General features: G+C 49.1%; 4 protein-coding genes across 4 annotated transcripts; 3 read left to right on the top strand and 1 right to left on the bottom strand.

The window, feature by feature from the left end:
- Window positions 1–224: 224 nt before the first annotated feature.
- FSST1_000788 (dihydroorotase) lies at window positions 225–1,814 on the top strand (the record flags this gene model as incomplete). Its single annotated transcript, XM_083234377.1, has 9 exons — window positions 225–341; window positions 504–530; window positions 585–650; window positions 704–782; window positions 833–916; window positions 965–1,083; window positions 1,137–1,200; window positions 1,260–1,404; window positions 1,463–1,814. The coding sequence occupies 9 exons, from the start codon at window positions 225–227 to the stop codon at window positions 1,812–1,814; spliced, it is 1,053 nt and encodes a 350-aa protein (XP_083090970.1).
- Window positions 1,815–2,072: 258 nt separating this feature from the next.
- Window positions 2,073–3,928, bottom strand: FSST1_000787 (organic solute transporter Ostalpha-domain-containing protein; the record flags this gene model as incomplete). Its single annotated transcript, XM_083234366.1, has 2 exons — window positions 2,073–3,762; window positions 3,816–3,928. The coding sequence occupies 2 exons, from the start codon at window positions 3,926–3,928 to the stop codon at window positions 2,073–2,075; spliced, it is 1,803 nt and encodes a 600-aa protein (XP_083090969.1).
- A 1,030-nt stretch (window positions 3,929–4,958) lies between these two features.
- FSST1_000786 (uncharacterized protein) lies at window positions 4,959–14,653 on the top strand (the record flags this gene model as incomplete). The annotated part of the gene is made up of 2 exons (XM_083234355.1): window positions 4,959–5,035; window positions 5,095–14,653. The coding sequence occupies 2 exons, from the start codon at window positions 4,959–4,961 to the stop codon at window positions 14,651–14,653; spliced, it is 9,636 nt and encodes a 3,211-aa protein (XP_083090968.1).
- A 2,031-nt stretch (window positions 14,654–16,684) lies between these two features.
- FSST1_000785 (P-loop containing nucleoside triphosphate hydrolase protein) lies at window positions 16,685–19,444 on the top strand (the record flags this gene model as incomplete). Its single annotated transcript, XM_083234344.1, has 3 exons — window positions 16,685–16,692; window positions 16,862–19,370; window positions 19,427–19,444. The coding sequence occupies 3 exons, from the start codon at window positions 16,685–16,687 to the stop codon at window positions 19,442–19,444; spliced, it is 2,535 nt and encodes an 844-aa protein (XP_083090967.1).
- Window positions 19,445–20,130: the final 686 nt, after the last annotated feature.

The raw sequence follows: 20,130 nt of genomic DNA, 5'->3' as shown, positions 1-20,130 counted from the left end.
GGAAGGGGTTTCATTGGTAGAAATTCTCCGATGCTTGAGCTCTTGCCCATTCGCTGAAACATGCACTCTGTCTGTGGTGTAGAAAAAAGTTGCACCCCGCGCTTCGGTTAATGACTGATCTTTAACCTGGAGTCTTATACCACTTATAGGGTTCAAATTTGTTGTTGCCACTGACAAGTTTTTCTTCAAGTTTTTTTTTTATCATTACACCTCAAAACTCAAAGATGAAGAACATTCAGCGTCTTGAGCTGCCGGCTGCGGCTGATATGCATGTTCATTTGCGTCAGGGCGAGTTGATGGACTTGGTAGTCCCAACTATTCGTCAGGGTGGAGTTGATACGGTATTCGTGTATGGATTCTATAGAAAAGATTGAATATCCAAAGGCTAATACAATTCAATAGTATGCCTAACCTTGTATGTTGTTTCCTGTGAGATATATGTATACGGAGAATTGCCGAATTGGATATCAAGATCCCAAAACCACTAACCGTGACTTTAACAGCTCCCTCCTCTTACTGCTGTCGACCAGGTATGATCTCTCCAAGAAATCTAAACAGGCCTGTTCTGACAAGAGAAACTCCAGGTGCTTGAATACAAGTCCAAGCTGACTGCCATTACTCAAGATGTCAACTTTCTCATGTCCCTTTATGTTAGTCTTGTGTATCCTCACCCTATACCTGAACTCGTTCTCACCCCTATAAGCTTCACCCTTCAGTCACTCCCGAAGTGATTGCCCAAGCTGCCGAGGCTGGTGTCACTGGTGTCAAGTTGTATCCTCAGGGTATGTTTTGATTGGTCTCATGCTGATGATAGTGTATTTACACCACGCAGGGGTCACCACCAACTCTGAGAATGGTGTTTCTGATATCACAGCATTCTATGACACATTTGCTGCCATGGAGAAGCATGGAATCGGTAAGTGATACCTCCGATTTTATTAACTCCCGCTTGACATTGTTTTAGTCTTGAACATCCACGGAGAAGCTCTTGAGTCTCTTGCGCCGGCTGATACGACGCTGGAAGAGGCTTTCCTCCCCACTCTGAAGCAACTTCACGACCGGTTCCCTCAGTTGCGTATTGTGGTAAGTGTGCTTCCATGATGACCAATTAGATTATTACTAACATAGTTTTACAGCTCGAGCATTGCACTACTGCTGCCGCTGTAGAGGCAGTCAAGGCCTGCGGGCCTACTGTTAGCGGTATAATACCACCAGGTTCAACCATGCTGTTGGAAACTCATTTCTAACTATTTCGATAGCAACTATTACTGCTCACCACCTCTACCTCACTTCACACGAGGCCTGCTGCGACCCCTTTGCTTTCTGCAAGCCCATCCCTAAGAAGCCCACAGACAGGGATGCTCTGGTTAAGGCTGTCATAAGCGGTAACAACAAGTTCTTCTTGTGAGTCTTTCCTCTGCCTCAATATCAAAATTCTTCCTCCGTACTGATAATTCCAAAGTGGAAGTGACAGTGCTCCCCACTCCCTGCAGTCTAAGACCTCTGCTGAGCAAGGCAAGGCTCCTGCAGGTGTCTTCACTCAGCCCTACGTTGTGCAGCTTGTTCTCCTTGGTCTCGAGGAAGCCATCGAACGTGGCGTTATTTCCGAGGAAGAGGTTACCAAGGAGAAGCTTGAAAACTTCTTCAGCCGTAACGGGCGGCGCTTCTACAAGTTGCCTGAGACGTCTGGCAACAAGATTATTTTGGAGAGGAAGGGTGAGAAGATTCCCACTAGTGTCAAGAGTGCCGACGGAAAGTCTGAGGTAGGCATTTCCAGACATGGTACCGAGGTGTTCAGCCTGACATGGGCCTAAATCGACTGTGATCTATCGGTAGTGTCAAGGTAGAGGATGTGCAGATAAAGAGAACAGGTACTTAATACACAACGCCGAGCCTATAGTTTGATCACAAGTTTATGAGTTTCCTTATAACGAACAGCTTGTTGAGCGATGCGATGAGCAGTTGCGACTATAAAATATTGTATACTAATAACCATAACTCCAGGCTATGCTCTCAAGTTTGAACTAAACCAGGGCAGAAATAAGGGTATCCGGTTTAAGCAAATCAGCTCCTTATCTAGATTCTTCATCATTCCCCCAAACATTACGAAACTCATCCCTGTCTATTCCGTGACTCGACTCATTCGAGGCTGTCCGATGCTCCGATTGATCTCTACTATCGTTCACAGTTCTAGACCCACTGTTCCCCGGGCTGGCTTGTCCATCATGACCACCAACCGGGGCAGTCTCAACGGGAGCTGGAGGCCCCTTGTTCAAGCCCAGTTTGCTGGGGTCCGGTTCATCGTGTTTGACAATTTTCTTCGGCTTCTTCTTCTTCTTGATCGTAACAACAGACTCAGCCTGAGGCTCTACTTGAGGAGTACGTGCAGGAGCATGCGCGCTACTCCTTTGCTTCCCTTTGTTGGTAGGTGGATATTCCGCCGCAGGCGACCTCACCGATGGACTGTTGTAAGCAGACCTTCCCCCGAAGCTTCCAGGAGAACGATATCGTTCCCTCAATGGTTCACTAGCTGTAATTACGGGATACTGTTTCGAATTAGAGGGGTGAATGTTCATGGAGCTGATTTCACTTACATTCCAGTCGCCATACTCCAGCTGTCGTGCTTGTTCATACAGACGATCTTCGTCAGCATCCACCTCTGGTTCCTCAAAAGTTCCATGTGTGTTCTCGTTGATTTGATCGGGTCGATTGTCGCTAGATTCACCATTTCCCCGAAGGAGGGGCGTAGTGGAGTTGACCTCTCCTGGCTTGGGTAGCCAGTACTTCCCCTTTCCACCGCGCTCATATCTCATGCCTTCCTTAAGTCTCGCCAACCGAGATTTGGAATCTTCATGAGCCATTACTTTGTCGCCAGAATCAAAAATCCTATAGCCGTATGTATCTCCTCGGAAGGTTAACTTTGAGTCTTCAATAAGATCTCTAATACCGAATGCGTCCTTGAAAGCGTGTCGCAGTGGCATGCGTGCAGATAGAATGCTGTTGTCTGCAAAATCGTGCCATGAAAAAGCATACCAGTGAGCCACTGCGAAGATGGGCATCTCTACACATATAAGAGCGTCCTGGATAGCCGCGGCAAGGTTGTCTGATGTGTACCCCTCAACATCGTCAGGAATCGCGCCAAGGAATACCAAAATCGATAGGAAGAAGCCCTGCCAGTATGAAGCAAAAATGACGAGTTTGATACATAGGAATTTCGGTACAGGCCTAAACGGCTTCAGGTCTTTGTTCATGCAAACCCAGAAAAGACCTAGCGCGTATAGGCTGACAGTGACACTGATATTGTAAATGATACCACTCCACAGGTAGCCTGAGGTGAGGCCGATATAGCCTTCCTGATAGGTGCCTGTCGCTTTCATGATGATGGCCGACAGGGCAAGGATAGGCTTTAGCCAAGCATACTGGAGAATGCCACGCTTGATCGATAAAAACGTGTGAGGATCAGAAATATCAACCTTAGGAAGGACATGGTTGAGCGGCCAAAGATGATGCACTGGGGCTCGGCCGTGTGTCATGATGATGAGGGATCGCTCGCCACTGAGATAGTTGATGAGAAGCTGGAAGAACGTGTATATCGTGAATGCTTCGTAGATATCGCGGATCGGATCGAGGAACGCGGCAGCTTTCAGGGAGACCATGCTGGTCCATGATGCTATCGAATATATAGGCACCATAAGAAGGATTCTGACAACGTATCTTTGCAGGAGAGGTTTGCGATAATTTTTGGCTTGCAACATTATTGAGCTTTGGGTGTTTATTAGTTATGCGCAACGGTCAATGCCACGAAGTGTTCATACATTACTGATAGTATTGTCGCAACCACGGATGCAACGCCTGCGACCACCGTGGTGGCGTATGTGAGCTTCTGACCTGTGCCGCCATTGGCCATGACTTCAACGTAACCCTCCATTGTTACGAGGTTTACAGTTCGTCGAAGTTGAGAGTGTTTAGGCGAGCGATAGCTGGAATGTCTTAGCACATGGCTGACGTGCTGCGCAAGATATCTGGTGAGTTGGAGAGGTCGCCGGCGGGAGAATGAAGATATGACAAAGTGTCGAGAGCCTTCAGACCGCGCCGATGACGACGACTTTAAGCCTTTATGAGTGTCGGGTGCAGCCTGGCCATGTACTGCGTTGTAATCGCGAATGGGACTTGGTGTTGACCCAGGTATGCTGGGGCAAATGATGTATTTGCTGCCTCTGGTGTGGTACGTAAGGGTGTCTCAGGAATGATAACTCCGGGGCGGCGTATTGTTCATGCGCCCTTACGCCTGCCCCATATTGAGACTACTAACTGAGCTTTCATGATAAGCTATAGATCTCTCTTTAGCGAGGAAAGTTTTACTATGATGATAGGTAAATTAAATCTACTTATTAGAGGAAGTCTTTGAACTTTTAGTTTTGTAGATCATCTGCCCAAAGCGAGGCGGTATTCAGTATTCTGGAGACTGCGCTGTGAGGCTCATCTTGCTAAGAGATGGAAGCCCGTTTTGATACGCGGGGGATTCATTGCAGAGGACGCTAGCCGCTATTAGGGCGACTATGGGCAATGAGAGCTACCTATGCTATGGATCCTTGAGGTCATAAAAAGACCTTAAGTTTTCTGTTACCCCTTAGGCCACGAACCGCGGCTCCACTACCCTGCATCTTCTACTTCTACTGACAGGGAATAGACATTAACTTTACCTGGATTCAACAACCACGGTCCTCCACCGTCGCGATTACTATCCTTAGCTTTCGAGATTGGATGATCCGACTCCTGATTAACCCTGACATCAACAACTCGGACAGCGTATCTATCATGGGTGTTTCACTCACGGAGTACTGCATGATTATTTCTTTAGCTTGACTGTCACGAAACGGTAGTTGCTGAAACTATAATGCGACGCATCTTCCTACCTTCCAGTGGAGTTCTGTAAGCTCCATCGAGTCTATTTCAATATGAACATCACAGTCCCAAACCTCGACAATGCGATTGTTGTAGCCAGGGCTGTCGAGGAAAACCCCCAATTCAACTAGTATGATCTCCCAAGGTGCCTTAAAAACCAAGGTCGTGACTGACTTGTGTGACTGATAGTAAATTCCTGATTTTTATGGCACTATGCTGTTTTCTGGCAATATTCTTCGTCCTCTATCTCAACCGAGTCTTTGGATCAATCGTATCCTACGCGCTTCGAGCTTATACATGGCACCATTACCGAATTTATATAGATTTTAAGGCCATCCAAATATCCCTTCTTGGCGGGCGAGTCTTCTTTACAGGTTTACGATATCATGGCGAGAACGAAACGTTCATGGTCCAACATGGTTACATAACATGGCGATACTGGCTTCGACGAGTCCGCGATGCAGACATAATCGACGCTCGACGATCTCGATCACCCATTACAGATGCCACCCCGTCGAATCATATTAAGAACGCGGAACTACCATGCCGTATTCAGGTGGACCTGATCGGGTTGGAGTGGTTCGTGTATAACCGCAGCCCAGCCTACGATGGCATATTAGCAGGACTTACCGAGACCCACGACCCGGAACCTCACTCGAGCGGAGTATCAGAGAAAGATGAGGCAAACGTTCGGCTTCGAGGACCTAAGAAAGACACAGGCTTTTCGGCTAGTGACGATAAGGAGGCGGATGTGAAAAAGCAGCTGGGCGAACGAGCCAAGAACATATTTCGACGTACGACGACAGGCTTCGGGAGCGTTGAGGACGACGAAAATACAAAGGACGAGAAACCTGAACTACCTTTCATGCTTCGATTGTTTCCCGTGCACATCCGATGCCAGAAGGCCGCTGCTGTCATAGGCAACGAAAACACAAAGGCCATTCTTGTTGCTAAAACCGACTCGCTGGATGTAGAAGTAGACGCCTCAGAGACGACCACATCTGATCCATATCGACAAACGTTCAAGGTGCAGTTCCAGCACCCAGTCATCGAAATCAAAGAGAATGAAGACTTTAAGGAGGACCAAGTCACACGTGCAGCACGAGACCGTGATAACACTCATAATCAAGAAGCAATATCCAAACGGTCACTCTTTCGTCACCATCGTCGAAAAGCCGTCAATTCGCTGCGGAATTTGGTTCCCTACTGGCGGCGCTCTGTTGAATCTTTCTCGACTGATTCGCAGACAGCTATGAACACGGCTACTTCTCAGGTTCCTGGGGTCAATCAGTGGCAGGGTTTAACAAGGTATCTAGATGACCGTGATCGAGACGATAGGGCTCGTTGGGCATCTGTCGAATATGCAGCTGTTACAACGATTCTTGATAGCCCTGAAGCTGTACTGACAATCTTCTGGGATGCTGTGGGGAGGGTCCCGGAGCATAGTCACCACGGAGGCGCAAAACCTTTTCCAATTAGCATCAACGGAGATGATCCTCCTGCCTGGGGGATGGCCTTTGCCATAAAAGGAGGCACTATGAACTATGGTCCTTGGTCTGATCGTCAGCGAGCAGATCTACAACGATTCTTCTTCCCATCGTTATGCAAGGATGCCACACCGGCCAAACCTCAAAAACCGGGAGATTGGAGAGTGGCTACGACGTTCCAATTGTCCATCGAGATGGATGATGCAGTCACTTTGAGAGTACCCATTAGGGAGGAATCCAAGAATTGGCGCTGGCGTGGCAAGGAACCACCGTTGCGACATGCCAAACCTCCAACCAAACGAAAGCAGAGAAATCGGGCGAAGAAGAACAGCAAAGGCGATGCGACTCAGATTCGACCGGCAGGATGGTTGGAAGTGAAACTACCAGCTAACTCATCGGTCAAGTTCGTCATGGATATGCTGGCTAGCTCTACCGGTTACACTACCAAACTCGACGTTGACTTGCCAGGCTCAGAGCTCTGGAGCAGTGTCAATCACGATCTATTGTGGCGATCTGGCCCTCAGAAGATATCGTGTGATCTGTCTAACCCCCTTTCTTGGAACTCGCTTAGAAATTGGCATTTTAACATCACTAGCTCCAAGATGGAGCTTTTCATGTTAAGAGACCACATCTTCCTAATTACAGATCTTGTTGATGACTGGACAACTGGCCCGCCTGCGGACTATCTGGTATATGTACCTTTCAAGTACCACCTCAACCTCAGCCTGAAATCATTAAAGGTCTACCTCAATGTTAATGAAGCCAATATCATCGACAAAGCTACAGTCATCGAGGATAACACGTATTTGATCCTTTCCAGTCCATGTTTGACTGCCAAGTCCTGCATCCCAGCCGACTCCTTCCGGCCAAGCAAGAACGCCATCCCTTTTGATGTACGTGCTGATCAGTTGGACATGGCACTTCATGTTCCTCAATGGAATACACAGGCTGCGTTCCTCTCATCTAAGCAACTGGGTCATATCGAAGGCCTCGTGATAGATGGAAGCTACAATTACAATGTCACAACGTCGACAGCAAACACAGACACACTGATTCTCAATGTCCGTGGCCAATCACCTTACATCTACCTATACGGATTTCTTGTCCGATATGTTATTCTTCTAAAGGACAACTATTTCGGAGAATTTGTCCACTTCCGAACACTAGACGAATACCAAAATCAGCTTCAATTAAAAAAGAAGAACCCGGATGCCGAGGTTGTGACACAGCCTCCTCCCAAAAAGTCCAACGACATGGACGTCGTTTTGGGCGTTAGGATCGAAGATCTCAAAATCATGTTACCGACCAATCTTTACTCGGCTGATCGTTACATCGAGGGCGAGCTAGCTGGTATCTCTGTTGACTTGCGCTTCACTAACTACTTCATGGAAGTCGAGGTTGAGGTTAGCCCTGTGAGTCTCTCGCTAGGTTGCGTTGAAGGCACTCTTGACTCTCCTAGCATGTCCTCGTCCAACACTCAGCTTTTCATCGACGGCCTGCGGATCTTTGGCCACAAGCTCTTCGGACTTCCGCCATCTGAGCCAGCTTATGTCTGTAACTGGGACGTCGATGTGGGTGGTATCACAGGAGAGTGCACAAGTGACTTCCTTGTTGCGATCGCAAAGGGTGGTAAGGCCCTTGCCTTTTGCTTCGACGATGTCGAGAACGCTCTTGTGCCTTACTCATCACTCATCTTCTATGATATCACGTTTGCCCGTATCGCGGTACAATCAATTCAGGTTTGGTTGCACGTCGACGAGGTTGCTTTCCTGATGTCGACTGATACTATCGACATATCTTTCAATGACTGGGCTAGATCTCATTATTCTAAACGCGCTGATATCGTTGTACCAAACATTCAGGTTTCATGTGTGAACGCAGAATCAGCAGGAAGACAAAAGGCGAGACATCCTCATCCGGTTGAAACAGACGCCCATTTCAAAACAACTGTTCGTCTTGCTGTCATTGGACGCAAGTTCAATTTTAGCGATGAACGACGAATCCAACAGGAATTGGTCCAGAGGGAGGATCAGAGAACTCACCGAGTGGAGTTCCTCCTTTTGCCAGAGTATCTGGATGAGCTGGTCTCAGAGCCTGTAGAACCACCCGCTCAATGCGCACCTCCGCCTCCCCATCCTGCTGTAACTCTTGAGGCTGAGATGGACGATGTCTCGCGCAGGACAGTGACGTCGCGTCAGTCACGGGGCTTGAGCCACAAGTCCTCGTTCCTTTCACTTGCGGAGTCTAGCAATGGCAGCATTGTACTTGGACAGAGCCAGTATAGAACCAGGTCCAGACCTAAGCAGGAAGGCCATTCGGGGGCAAAGCCTTTGGCAGATAACAGACGGTCTTGGCAGTCAATAGCTTCGTTTGGATCCCTTCGGTCTGGTAATGACGCTGTCAGGGCTGACCCTGCTCACTCGTCTGTTGCCTTTTCAAGTCAGTATGTCTCGCCTCAGTTCCCACTAAACGGTCTACGGCCAAGTACGGCTGAAGTTCCCGTCCAAAGTTCTGAAGATGGCGAGCAAGACGACAGATTTGATACAAGAAGCATAGGACTGGACGATATTGATCCTAACGGCTTGGGCGAGGACCATCCCTATCTCAGTGCTATTGTCGAATTTCCGTCTGGTATGTCAGCTTTCGTTAATCCGAATGCGTTGCGCCACGCCGCTTCGCTCCTTGATGCGTTACAGCCAAACGAACCCGAAGACGTATTAGACACCTTTCAGATTGATGCCATGACCAAAATATTCGATCTACAAAAGGAGCAAGGAACAAAAGGCCAGATAAAAGACGTCATGATTCGCATACCCAGTGCTTCATTCAGACTTCTGAATTCGACTTCTGAAGACTCTTCTGGCTATACACAGGGGGACCAGGATCAATACGACCTCACATTGTCAAGGGTGTCTTTGATGGCACGAACAAGCACCAGCTGGGATGATCCGTTTCGAGATGAGACACGCCATTCGAGAACCTCACTTCAATTGCGCTTAGGGACGGCAGAGCTTTCTGCATCTGAACGTAAGCCATCATACCAGGAACCCCAGCCTGCGGTAATGGCGCAGATCGAGGATGTTACTGTATCGATAGGTGAAAAGGAGGTCAGGTTCATTGATGCGGAGATTGGGTCCGTAGTAGGGAGCACTGCTTCAGGTAAGATTGAGTATCTTGCCTCGCTCATTCATCGCACTGGGAATATCGCTTCCGAGCTCGGCCATATCTTCTCTGAGACGATGGAAAAGCACGAGAATCGTTACCAGTACTTCACGTATCTTCTTTTAAAACACGGCGAGTCTATCAACGACCCTTCCTTTTTGGTTCGACCTTCTGCTGTGCTTCGATCTGCAGACGACCATCTTCGCACGAACGACTCATGGAAACTGGCCATGCGTCTGCGCCAGGTATGGACTGCCATGGATCCGCAATTCAAGACCCGCATCATTTCGCAGTGCTTTGACACCATTCCCGACTTACCGGCCCATGCTACACGATACGTATTGGATGCATTGGAAAAGTGGCGGGGTTGGGACATGGAGGACTTGTCAGGTGCGCTTGTCTTGACTAATATCTTTGGGCGACTCAAGGAAACAGACAAGATCACCGGTGATCAACTCCCTCTTCTCGGTGCTTGCAGGCTTGCAGAGCTCCAGCTGGTCCTTGACCCTGGGCCAAAGCAGAACAAGATCGGCTTCATTGACCTGGCTGCAAGAATTGATCAACAGATGCAGGAAGCTGAGGTCACACAAAACGTACCCAGTACCCCCTTCACGACTCTGAACATTTCTTGTACGGAGGCAGGGATCAATCTAAACTGGGAACTCTGTGAGTTAGCCGAAGAAGTCTTGCAGCTTTATGGCAAGAGCCAAAACCAGGTTCGATCGATGCCAGTCATTCCAAAGCCCAAACGCCCGGCAAAACCTAACCCTGCTACATGGCCTCCCGTCCACGTCGTAGTGGAGGTAGCTAAAGGTGCCATCGAATTCGAGACCATCAATCTCAAAGCAAGAACGCTGAGTCATGGGTTGAAAATGTCTTTACTTCATCAGTCCGGTCATGACGCCTCAAGTGCCATGAGCCTGATGCTGAATTGTAACGCGATCACCTCAGCACTTCACAGTAACTCTCATTCCCTAGGCATGACACAGTTAAAACACGCAAGTATCTTCGTATCTCATGAACTCCAAAACACCGACGACAAGTCTAATCACACAATAAAAGCAAGTGCTGGTAGTCGCAGCTTGACGTTTGCGATCAAGGAAGACCCTATTGGGTTAATGGAAGTAATGGACCGTCTCCTTGGCGATGAGATCCAGACGGTGTACAACTTAAAGAACCAGCTAGCCAGCATGTCGAAACCCAAACCGCAAAATGAACAGAAGAAGATATCAGATCGCTTATCAAGCGTGAGATTCAATCTTGCTATGTTCTTGGACGAATATAGCATCACTATCCCCTTCCTCCAGTCTCTTACCTACAAGATCACTGGAACGGTGGCACGAGCTGCGGTTGCGGCGAATTTTGGAAAAGAAATTATTTTTGATTTTGACATCAAGGAGAATTACCATGAGATGCAGATCAACGTTAGAAACAAACCTCGAAGCATCTCCCTCCTCCAGATCCCTCCCACCAATGGCCGTATCACCAGCCATATGGGCCCGGCAGAGCATCAGATCAACGTCCTGTCATCTCTGGAAATTGTTCAGCTGGACGCATCTGCCGTTTACAGCCTTCTTACTGCACTCAACAGACCTCAAATATCCAGTGCCGTTCAAGAGTTGCAGCAGCAAACCAAAATGATTCAAGACCGCGTCACCGAAATCTTTGGCGCAGATGGAGATGGGTCTCCCAAAACGGCAACCAACCCTACTAAAGCAGAGAATCCAAACTTGAGAGTCGTATACAATGTTCATTTAACATTAGCTGGCCTCCAGGTCTTTGCCAAAACATCTCTCAAGTCACAAGCCGAACCAATGGCTCAAGTCTTATTCTCCTTGGACAGGTCCCATTTGCATGCGTCAAACCGACATGAAGCTCATGGTCCCATCCTGAAATATCCAGAGATTCACCTTAACTTGAGCCACATTGGGCTCGATATTCGCAGAGGTAGCGAGGACTCCATGAGATCTTGTGGAAATCTGGGTGTCGGTGTAGAAGTCTCTGCCAACTCCACCCTAGGCGATGACGGCAAAGAGGACTGGGCATTCAACTTCAGGAGCGACGATTTCGAATGCAACCTAGCTCCTGAAACTATATCGACCGTCGTTGACGTTCTGGGTTACATGGGTGAGAAGATCAAGGATCTTGACACTTCTCGCGAACTGGATTATCTCAGAAAGCTGAGACAGTCTAAGCCTAAGATCACGATCAATGGCGACGACGAACGAGAGGAGGTCGACCTTATTGACTCTGTGCTTGCATCTGTGCAGTATCAATTCGAACTCAGGAACATTCGTGTCCGTTGGAGCGTTGCGGACAATGTGGCTGACAAGTCCAGTACCAAGGAGGATCTGGTTTTGTCAGTCAAACTTTTCGAGTTCGGCACAAGAACCAAACGATCAGCGCGATTATCCATCGAGAACTTTCAGATCCAGATGGTACCCCTCGGCCAGGACATGAACGTTCGTTCACTTCACTCAGCACTGCTACCCGTGATCACCTTCAATATTGCATACATGTCAACTTCCTCAGCGCGAAGGATGGCATTCCAGGCTGTTGGCGAATCACTAGACTTGCGGTTGACATCTGCGTTCATTGTACCAGCCGCACACTTGGCCGAGTCCATTACACTCTCGTTAAATAATGTTGCACAAGCATCAACACAATGGAATACTGCAGTCACGACAGACAAAAAGGCAGATGAGATACCCAAGTCGCAGCCACAACGAAGTGTCTTTGGCAACAAAAGGTTGGAAAGTCTATTGATTGATGCGGATTTTGCTGGTGCTGTTGTCTACATCGCTAGCAAGAGATCATTGAACAATTCAACAAAGGCTCTTGGGCGTCCGTCACTCGCAGGAAAATACGGCCAGTTCAATATGGAGGATTCTGAGAGCGGGACAGTCCTTCGCAGTCCCGGCTTGGCTTGGAAGATCGAATATCGCGACGATGCTCAAGATGATCCCTCACTGTATGGTGAGATCAAAGTCGACGCCTCCAGTAACATCCTGTATCCCTCTGTTGTTCCACTCGTTATGGATATGCTTTCAAGTGTCAAGCAGGTTGTCAAGGACGACGAGGAACCTGAGCAGTCAAACAAGCCGGAAGAGCCCAAGCCAACCGCCAAGTCTGGTGAAGGTGATAATATCATCACTGCAGACCCAAGTGCAGTGTTGGGCCGCCTGAAACTCAACTTGGGCCTAAGAATCTGCAGGCAAGAATTTTCTCTGAGTTGTCAACCTATTGCTCGCGTTGCAGCTACAGCATGCTTCGATAACATCTACTTTACGGTCAATACTGTCAGATCCCTGGAGCAAGGAAACTTCTTTGCTATTTCAGGAGATTTCACCAAACTACATGCTACCGTTCAGCACGTCTACTCGCGCGAATCAACGGCAAGTTTTGAGCTTGATTCGATCACTTTATCATTCATGAACAGCAAGCATGTGAGCGGAACCAGTGGAGTGTCGGCCATCTTGAACGTGAGCCCCATGGCCGTATCCATCAACGCTAAGCAGGCACAAGACTTCTTGCTCTTCCGTGAAATTTGGTACCCTAGCGAGTTACGATCTGCCAGTGCGGCGCCTGTTGCGAAGATGAGTCCTGAGACTTCTCAAAGTGGACATCTCGTGCAACGATATCAGCAGGTCGCAGCAACAGCGGCGTTCCCGTGGACTGCGACTATCTCGATTGCTGCTCTTGACGTTACCATTGATCTTGGACAAGCTATTGGTAAATCAGCGTTTGCCATAAAAAAGTTCTGGGTATCGTCCAAGAAGACGTCGGACTGGGAGCAAAATCTCTGTTTAGGATTTGACAAAATTGGCGTTGACTGCACCGGTCGACTGAGTGGTTTCGTAGCTCTGCAAGACTTCCGTCTGCGCACCTCGATCCAATGGCCGAAACGCGAAGAGGCTCTCAACGAAACACCCATGATTCAGGCTTCCATAAGCTTTAACGCCTTCCGAGTCAAGGCTGCTTTCGACTATCAAGCCTTCCTAGTAGCCGATATTACTTCACTTGAATTTCTCATGTACAACGTGCGTGAGAGTCGGGATGGCAGTGGAGACAGACTTGTTGCCATGTTCGATGGCGACTCAGTACAGGTCTTTGGGACAACCACCACAGCGGCACAAGGTATCGCGTTATGGCAGGCTATTCAGAAGCTTGTGCAAGAGCGAAGAGAGAGCTTCGAGAGTTCACTGAAGGAGATTGAGAAATTCATGAAAAGGAGATCTTTGTCGACATCTCGAAGCACAGTTGCTCAGATGGAGCAGACACCAAAGCTGAAGGAGGAAGACACGCTCTCAAAGTCGCCAATCTCCCTGGACACAGATGTGGTTGTGACGCTCAAGGCACTGAACCTGGGCGTTTTCCCCAGCACATTTTCGGATCATCAAGTATTCAAGGTTGAAGCTCTTAATGCCTATGCTCGCTTTGCTGCCAGCATGGAACAGAGACGCATTCATAGTATTCTGAGGATGACGCTGGGACAACTTCGCATTGGTCTTGCCGGAGTTCGAAACGTTGAAGCACCCAAAACTTTGAGTGAAATTTCTGTTGATGATGTCGTTCAACGCGCAACAGGGTCAAGAGGAGGAACCATCCTTAATGTCCCACAGGTATCGGCAGTGATGGAAACATGGCAAAAACCGCGGTCAAACGAGATCAGTTACATCTTCAAGAGTGCATTCGAAGGCAAGGTGGAAGTGGGATGGAACTTTTCGCGGGTCAGTTACATTCGAGGGATGTTTGCGAATCATGCAAAGGCACTTGAGCAAGTTTGGGGCAAAGAGATACCCCTTACCGCAGTCAAGATTACAGGAGTGCCTGGGGCAGAACAAACCGAAGGCGAACAGCAAAAGATTACTGCCGAGATCGACGTCCCAATGTCGAAGTACGACTATGTGGCGCTGGAGCCGCCCATCATCGAGACGCCGCAGCTACGTGACATGGGCGAAGCAACACCACCGCTCGAATGGATTGGTCTTCATCGTGATCGACTGCCGAACTTGACTCACCAGATTGTGATCGTCTCACTTCTCGAGTTGGCTGGGGAGGTCGAAGATGCATATGCCCGCATCCTAGGTTCATCATGAGATCAGTCATGATGGAATGATATTTGAGTATCCAGGCGGCGAGTGAGTCATTCGACGACAGTTAGCATAATAAGCAAGCGAGGCGTTATGGAAGATGTTGAAAGTTGGGTTGGATTCGCACATTGACAGAAAAGGGTATCTTATATTACTCATACGTATATAATAGATAATTCTAGACATAATTTTCCTTTTGGGTTTTGGTTAGAATGCTCATGAGAACCATCCCATCACGACCAGGAAGTGGAAGTGGATGCCAGTGAAGTCTGTTTATCGATAAGCCACTATGTGCACATGGGGCAGAATAAACCCACTCATTCGCAAATCACTTATTGGATGCACGATTTATTATGTTGACAACATAATCGCCATGTTTTATCGCTTCTTCAATAAGTAGTGAGGGTATCAGTGTCTCTTGACTAGGAAGCTCATGAGGTTCAACATGTCCAGATGATCCCAATGGGCCTCTTGGGATGGACGGCTTTGACGGGCTTGAAGCCGAGATAGCCACGAAAATCCTCCAATGGACGAGCGAGCTACAAGCTCTTACGAGTAACTTTGGTGGTCTGAGGTAGGTTTTGAGGTGATGATAGTCGGTACGAAGAGAGGATTGATTGACTAGGTACTATTTGTGTGCATTCTCCACTAAAGAGTACAAGAAGTTGATGGTGGTGGATTGTCACTTGTCGAGACGAGCAAAGAGGGGTTTTCTAGAGCTCCAGCTCCAGCTACAGCCCACTTCGGACATTTGTAACCTAATGCGGCCACGGGAAAGGCGAGGATGCAAAGAAGTAGCAGTGAGCGAGAAATGGTAGAATCGATAAAATAGGAGCAAGAATGTCTCATACCAAGAGTGCCATTTACTCTAGAAAAGGTAGGCTTTTCTGCCCATTATCCGTACTACAGGGCAAGGTGCAGACAATGCTGTTGTACTTACAGTACATGCACGTCATAGAGGTTGCTCATAACTAAATTCGAATGGCTTTGAGGAGGGGAAAGACTCAGTTTCAAAGCTGACCCCCTCCATTTGTGACGTGAGGTTGGTTAGGCGACTGGGTCTAGTATGGAGAATCTTTTGAGACGCCATATTTCTGCCATGCCCATTCTGATATATCTACATCTGCAGTACCAAGGAAAAGACTCGAATTAATATCAAGACAACAGAAGTATATTAATTGTAAATAGCATGAAGGTATCTTAAATCCAGAGCTACCTGTGGCTAGGTTGATAATGTACGTACTTTACCTTAGTACCCGGCGCTGGTTTTGTGCAGGGACTGATGGAACCCAGGTTACCTAGCAGGTAGGAGGGGGAGGGGGGGATGGAGGGGCAGCACCAGCACCAGCCCACCTTGTCCACCCCTCTAGGTTCAGTGGTGACTTGCAATCCCAGGGCAGCAACCCTCCAATTTCCATCTTTGTGCGGATTCCATCAGCAACCGATTGTGGCGATGAACCTACGGAAGTGAGCTAACCTTTGTGAACCTGGACAATTGTAGCTCAGCAGGCCACCTCAAAATTTTAGCGGACTCATGGGCCTATCCAAGAGGGCCTGGAGCGTCTGTTCCTTCAGCGGCCGGCGGAAAACATGTGCGGCGGGGTGTTGTTGCCCCACCAAAAATGAAGAGTCCACTGTCTAAATTTTTTTCTTCCCTGCCGCTCAGTGGGGCCATCCATCCTTGGGTGCTGCCGTAGGCGTCTCGCCGAACGAATCTTGATACCTTACCTACCTTACTTCTCCCCGCTCGACTTTTCTCTCTCTTTTCTTCCCTTCCCTTCCCTCCTCCTCCTCTCTTCCAAACCTTTCATCTCCAAAAAGGGACGCATAAAGAGTGACAGTGGTTCTTTTTCGGAACTCGTCTCTCTTACATCGTCACTTGAATCGTTGCCATCTTCTTGACGGCAATCGCTTCTTGCTTCTTCCCTTTTTCTGCGGCTCAGATCGCGGGGTGAAAACTTCAACCCCGCTCTGTTCCCACATACAACGACTTCGACTTTACACACATAGTCAAGTTATTCAGACAATACCGCCAAGATGGTTAAGTGAGTATCATCCGTCCTCCTCAACCACAGATAGCAACAACAATATCATCATCATCACCATGAGCTCTTCCATCATCACTTAACCCGTCCCTATTCACTATACCCCGCTCGGATTTAAGCCCCTCCCTCCGTGACCATCAGCTAACCGCCATGTCTTCACCCAAAACAGCTTCACCATTGACGAGATTCGGCAGCTTATGGACAAGCCTACCAATGTCCGTAACATGTCCGTTATTGCCCACGTCGATCACGGCAAGTCTACCCTGACCGACTCTCTTCTCGCCAAGGCCGGTATCATTTCCACCGCCAAGGCTGGTGATGCACGAGCCACCGATACTCGTGCCGACGAACAGGAGCGTGGTATCACTATCAAGTCCACTGCCATCTCCCTGTACGGTCAGCTTGGTGAGGACGACGACATTGCCGACATTGTTGGCCAGAAGACCGACGGAAAGGACTTCCTTATCAACCTCATTGACTCTCCCGGTCACGTTGATTTCTCTTCCGAAGTTACTGCTGCTCTCCGTGTCACTGATGGTGCTCTTGTCGTTGTCGACACCGTCGAGGGTGTCTGTGTCCAGACCGAGACCGTCCTCCGACAGGCCCTTGGTGAGCGCATCAAGCCCGTCATCATCATCAACAAGGTCGACCGTGCTCTTCTCGAGCTCCAGGTCTCCAAGGAGGATCTTTACCAGTCCTTCTCTCGAACCATCGAGTCCGTCAACGTCATCATCTCTACCTACCTTGACAAGTCTATTGGTGACATCCAGGTCTACCCTGACAAGGGTACCGTCGCCTTCGGTTCCGGTCTGCACGGCTGGGCTTTCACTGTCCGCCAGTTCGCTGTCCGATACGCCAAGAAGTTCGGTGTTGACAAGAACAAGATGATGGAGCGTCTCTGGGGCGACAACTACTTCAACCCCAAGACCAAGAAGTGGACCAAGAACGGTACTCACGAGGGTAAGCAGCTCGAGCGTGCTTTCAACCAGTTCATCCTCGACCCCATCTTCAAGATCTTCGCCGCTGTCATGAACTTCAAGAAGGAGGAGACCGCCACTCTCCTCGAGAAGCTCAACCTCAAGCTTAACGCTGAGGACCGTGAGAAGGAAGGCAAGCAGCTCCTCAAGGCTGTTATGCGAACTTTCCTTCCCGCTGCTGACTCTCTCCTCGAGATGATGATTCTCCACCTTCCTTCTCCTGCCACCGCTCAGCGTTACCGTGCCGAGACTCTCTACGAGGGTCCCATCGATGACGAGGCCGCCATCGGTATCCGAGACTGTGACCCCAAGGGTCCTCTCATGCTCTACGTCTCTAAGATGGTGCCCACTTCCGATAAGGGTCGATTCTACGCTTTCGGTCGTGTCTTCTCCGGTACCGTCCGATCCGGTCTCAAGGTCCGTATCCAGGGTCCCAACTACGTCCCCGGAAAGAAGGACGATCTCTTCATCAAGGCTATCCAGCGTACTGTCCTGATGATGGGTGGCAAGGTCGAGCCCATTGACGACATGCCTGCCGGTAACATTGTTGGTCTGGTCGGTATTGACCAGTTCCTTCTCAAGTCTGGTACCCTCACCACCAGCGAGACCGCCCACAACCTCAAGGTCATGAAGTTCTCCGTCTCCCCTGTCGTTCAGCGATCCGTCCAGGTCAAGAACGCCCAGGATCTCCCCAAGCTTGTTGAGGGTCTCAAGCGTCTCTCCAAGTCCGACCCCTGTGTCCTTACCATGACCTCAGAATCTGGTGAGCACGTTGTTGCTGGTGCTGGTGAGCTCCATCTCGAGATTTGCCTTAAGGATCTCGAGGAGGACCACGCTGGTGTTCCTCTGATCATCTCCGACCCTGTCGTTCAGTACAGAGAGACCGTCACCACCAAGTCCAGCATCACTGCCTTGTCCAAGTCTCCCAACAAGCACAACCGTCTGTACATGGTTGCTGAGCCTATCGAGGAGGAGCTTTCTCTTGCCATCGAGGGTGGCAAGGTCAGCGCCCGTGACGATTTCAAGGCTCGTGCTCGTGTCCTTGCTGACGACTTCGGCTGGGATGTCACCGACGCCCGAAAGATCTGGACCTTCGGTCCCGACGGCACTGGTGCTAACCTGTTGGTCGACCAGACCAAGGCGGTTCAGTACCTCAACGAAATCAAGGATTCCGTTGTCTCCGGTTTCCAGTGGGCTACCCGTGAGGGTCCCGTTGCTGAGGAGCCCATGCGATCTTGCCGATTCAACGTCCTCGATGTTACCCTCCACGCCGATGCCATTCACCGTGGTGGTGGTCAGATCATCCCCACTGCCCGTCGTGTCCTGTACGCTGCCTCTCTTCTCGCCGAGCCCGCTCTTCTCGAGCCCGTCTACCTCGTCGAGATCCAGGTCCCCGAGAACGCCATGGGTGGTGTCTACGGTGTCCTTACCCGACGACGTGGTCACGTCTTCAGCGAGGAGCAGCGCCCTGGTACTCCTCTCTTCAACATCAAGGCCTACCTCCCCATTCTCGAGTCTTTCGGTTTCAACGGAGATCTCCGACAGGCCACCTCCGGACAGGCTTTCCCCCAGTCCGTCTTCGACCACTGGCAGATCCTCCCCGGTGGCTCTCCTCTCGACCCTACCAGCAAGGTCGGCGCCATTGTCACCACCATGCGAAAGCGCAAGGGTGTCAAGGAGATCGTTCCTGGTGTCGAGAACGTAAGTTTTACCCTGATTGCTAGAAATACGACGGATATGCTAACATGCAATGATAGTACTACGACAAGCTGTAAACGGCTTTTTTTTAATGTGCCGAACGAACCACGAAGCGTGCCACAATGGACACGCAAAATTAATCGGCTGGTAACGAAGATTTGGGACGCATGCCTAATTCCATGGAGGAGCTCCTTGATGATCTCAGGAGGGGCATGCTAAGTGGAAACCAAAAAAAGAAAAGTCGAGTGACTGAGTTGAAGCTGAATGCCAAGGAGCAGCTCAATCCAGTTTTTATGTAGTTATGTCGTATCTGATGAGTTGAAACACGTTAGATTGAAGTTCATATGATGTCTGTACCTTTGGGATGCCGTGAATGTGAAGAAGCTTTGTCTGTTGTGTAGCCGGTTTTAACATTATGATGATTTGCTGTATTTATGGAGTACGGACTAACGACGAGGAAGGAATTGGGTATTGATGTGGCAGGCGGGTTCAAGAAAGCAGATGATAGCTCCAACGTGCATTAAATAGCTTCTGACCTTTCAGTTACCATCTTGCCTCATCGATCCTATCCGTATTGACGTTTTGTTTTTATCACAATTTAAAGTTGTACAGATAGCTTTTAAATTATTAGACCTTGACCGTTTCTCCAAGTTTAGTAGCTTGTGACAACGCGAGACCCCGGCCACCAGGCCCCAAAAAAAACCCAATCTCAACCTCGCAACATTAATCTAATATACAAACTCAACATTGCTAGGCGCATTTC

This window comes from Fusarium sambucinum, chromosome IV, assembly GCF_050947815.1.
Source record: "Fusarium sambucinum isolate potato_lamoka chromosome IV, whole genome shotgun sequence".
NCBI lineage: Eukaryota > Fungi > Ascomycota > Sordariomycetes > Hypocreales > Nectriaceae > Fusarium > Fusarium sambucinum.
This window is presented reverse-complemented; position numbering and strand designations above follow the sequence as displayed.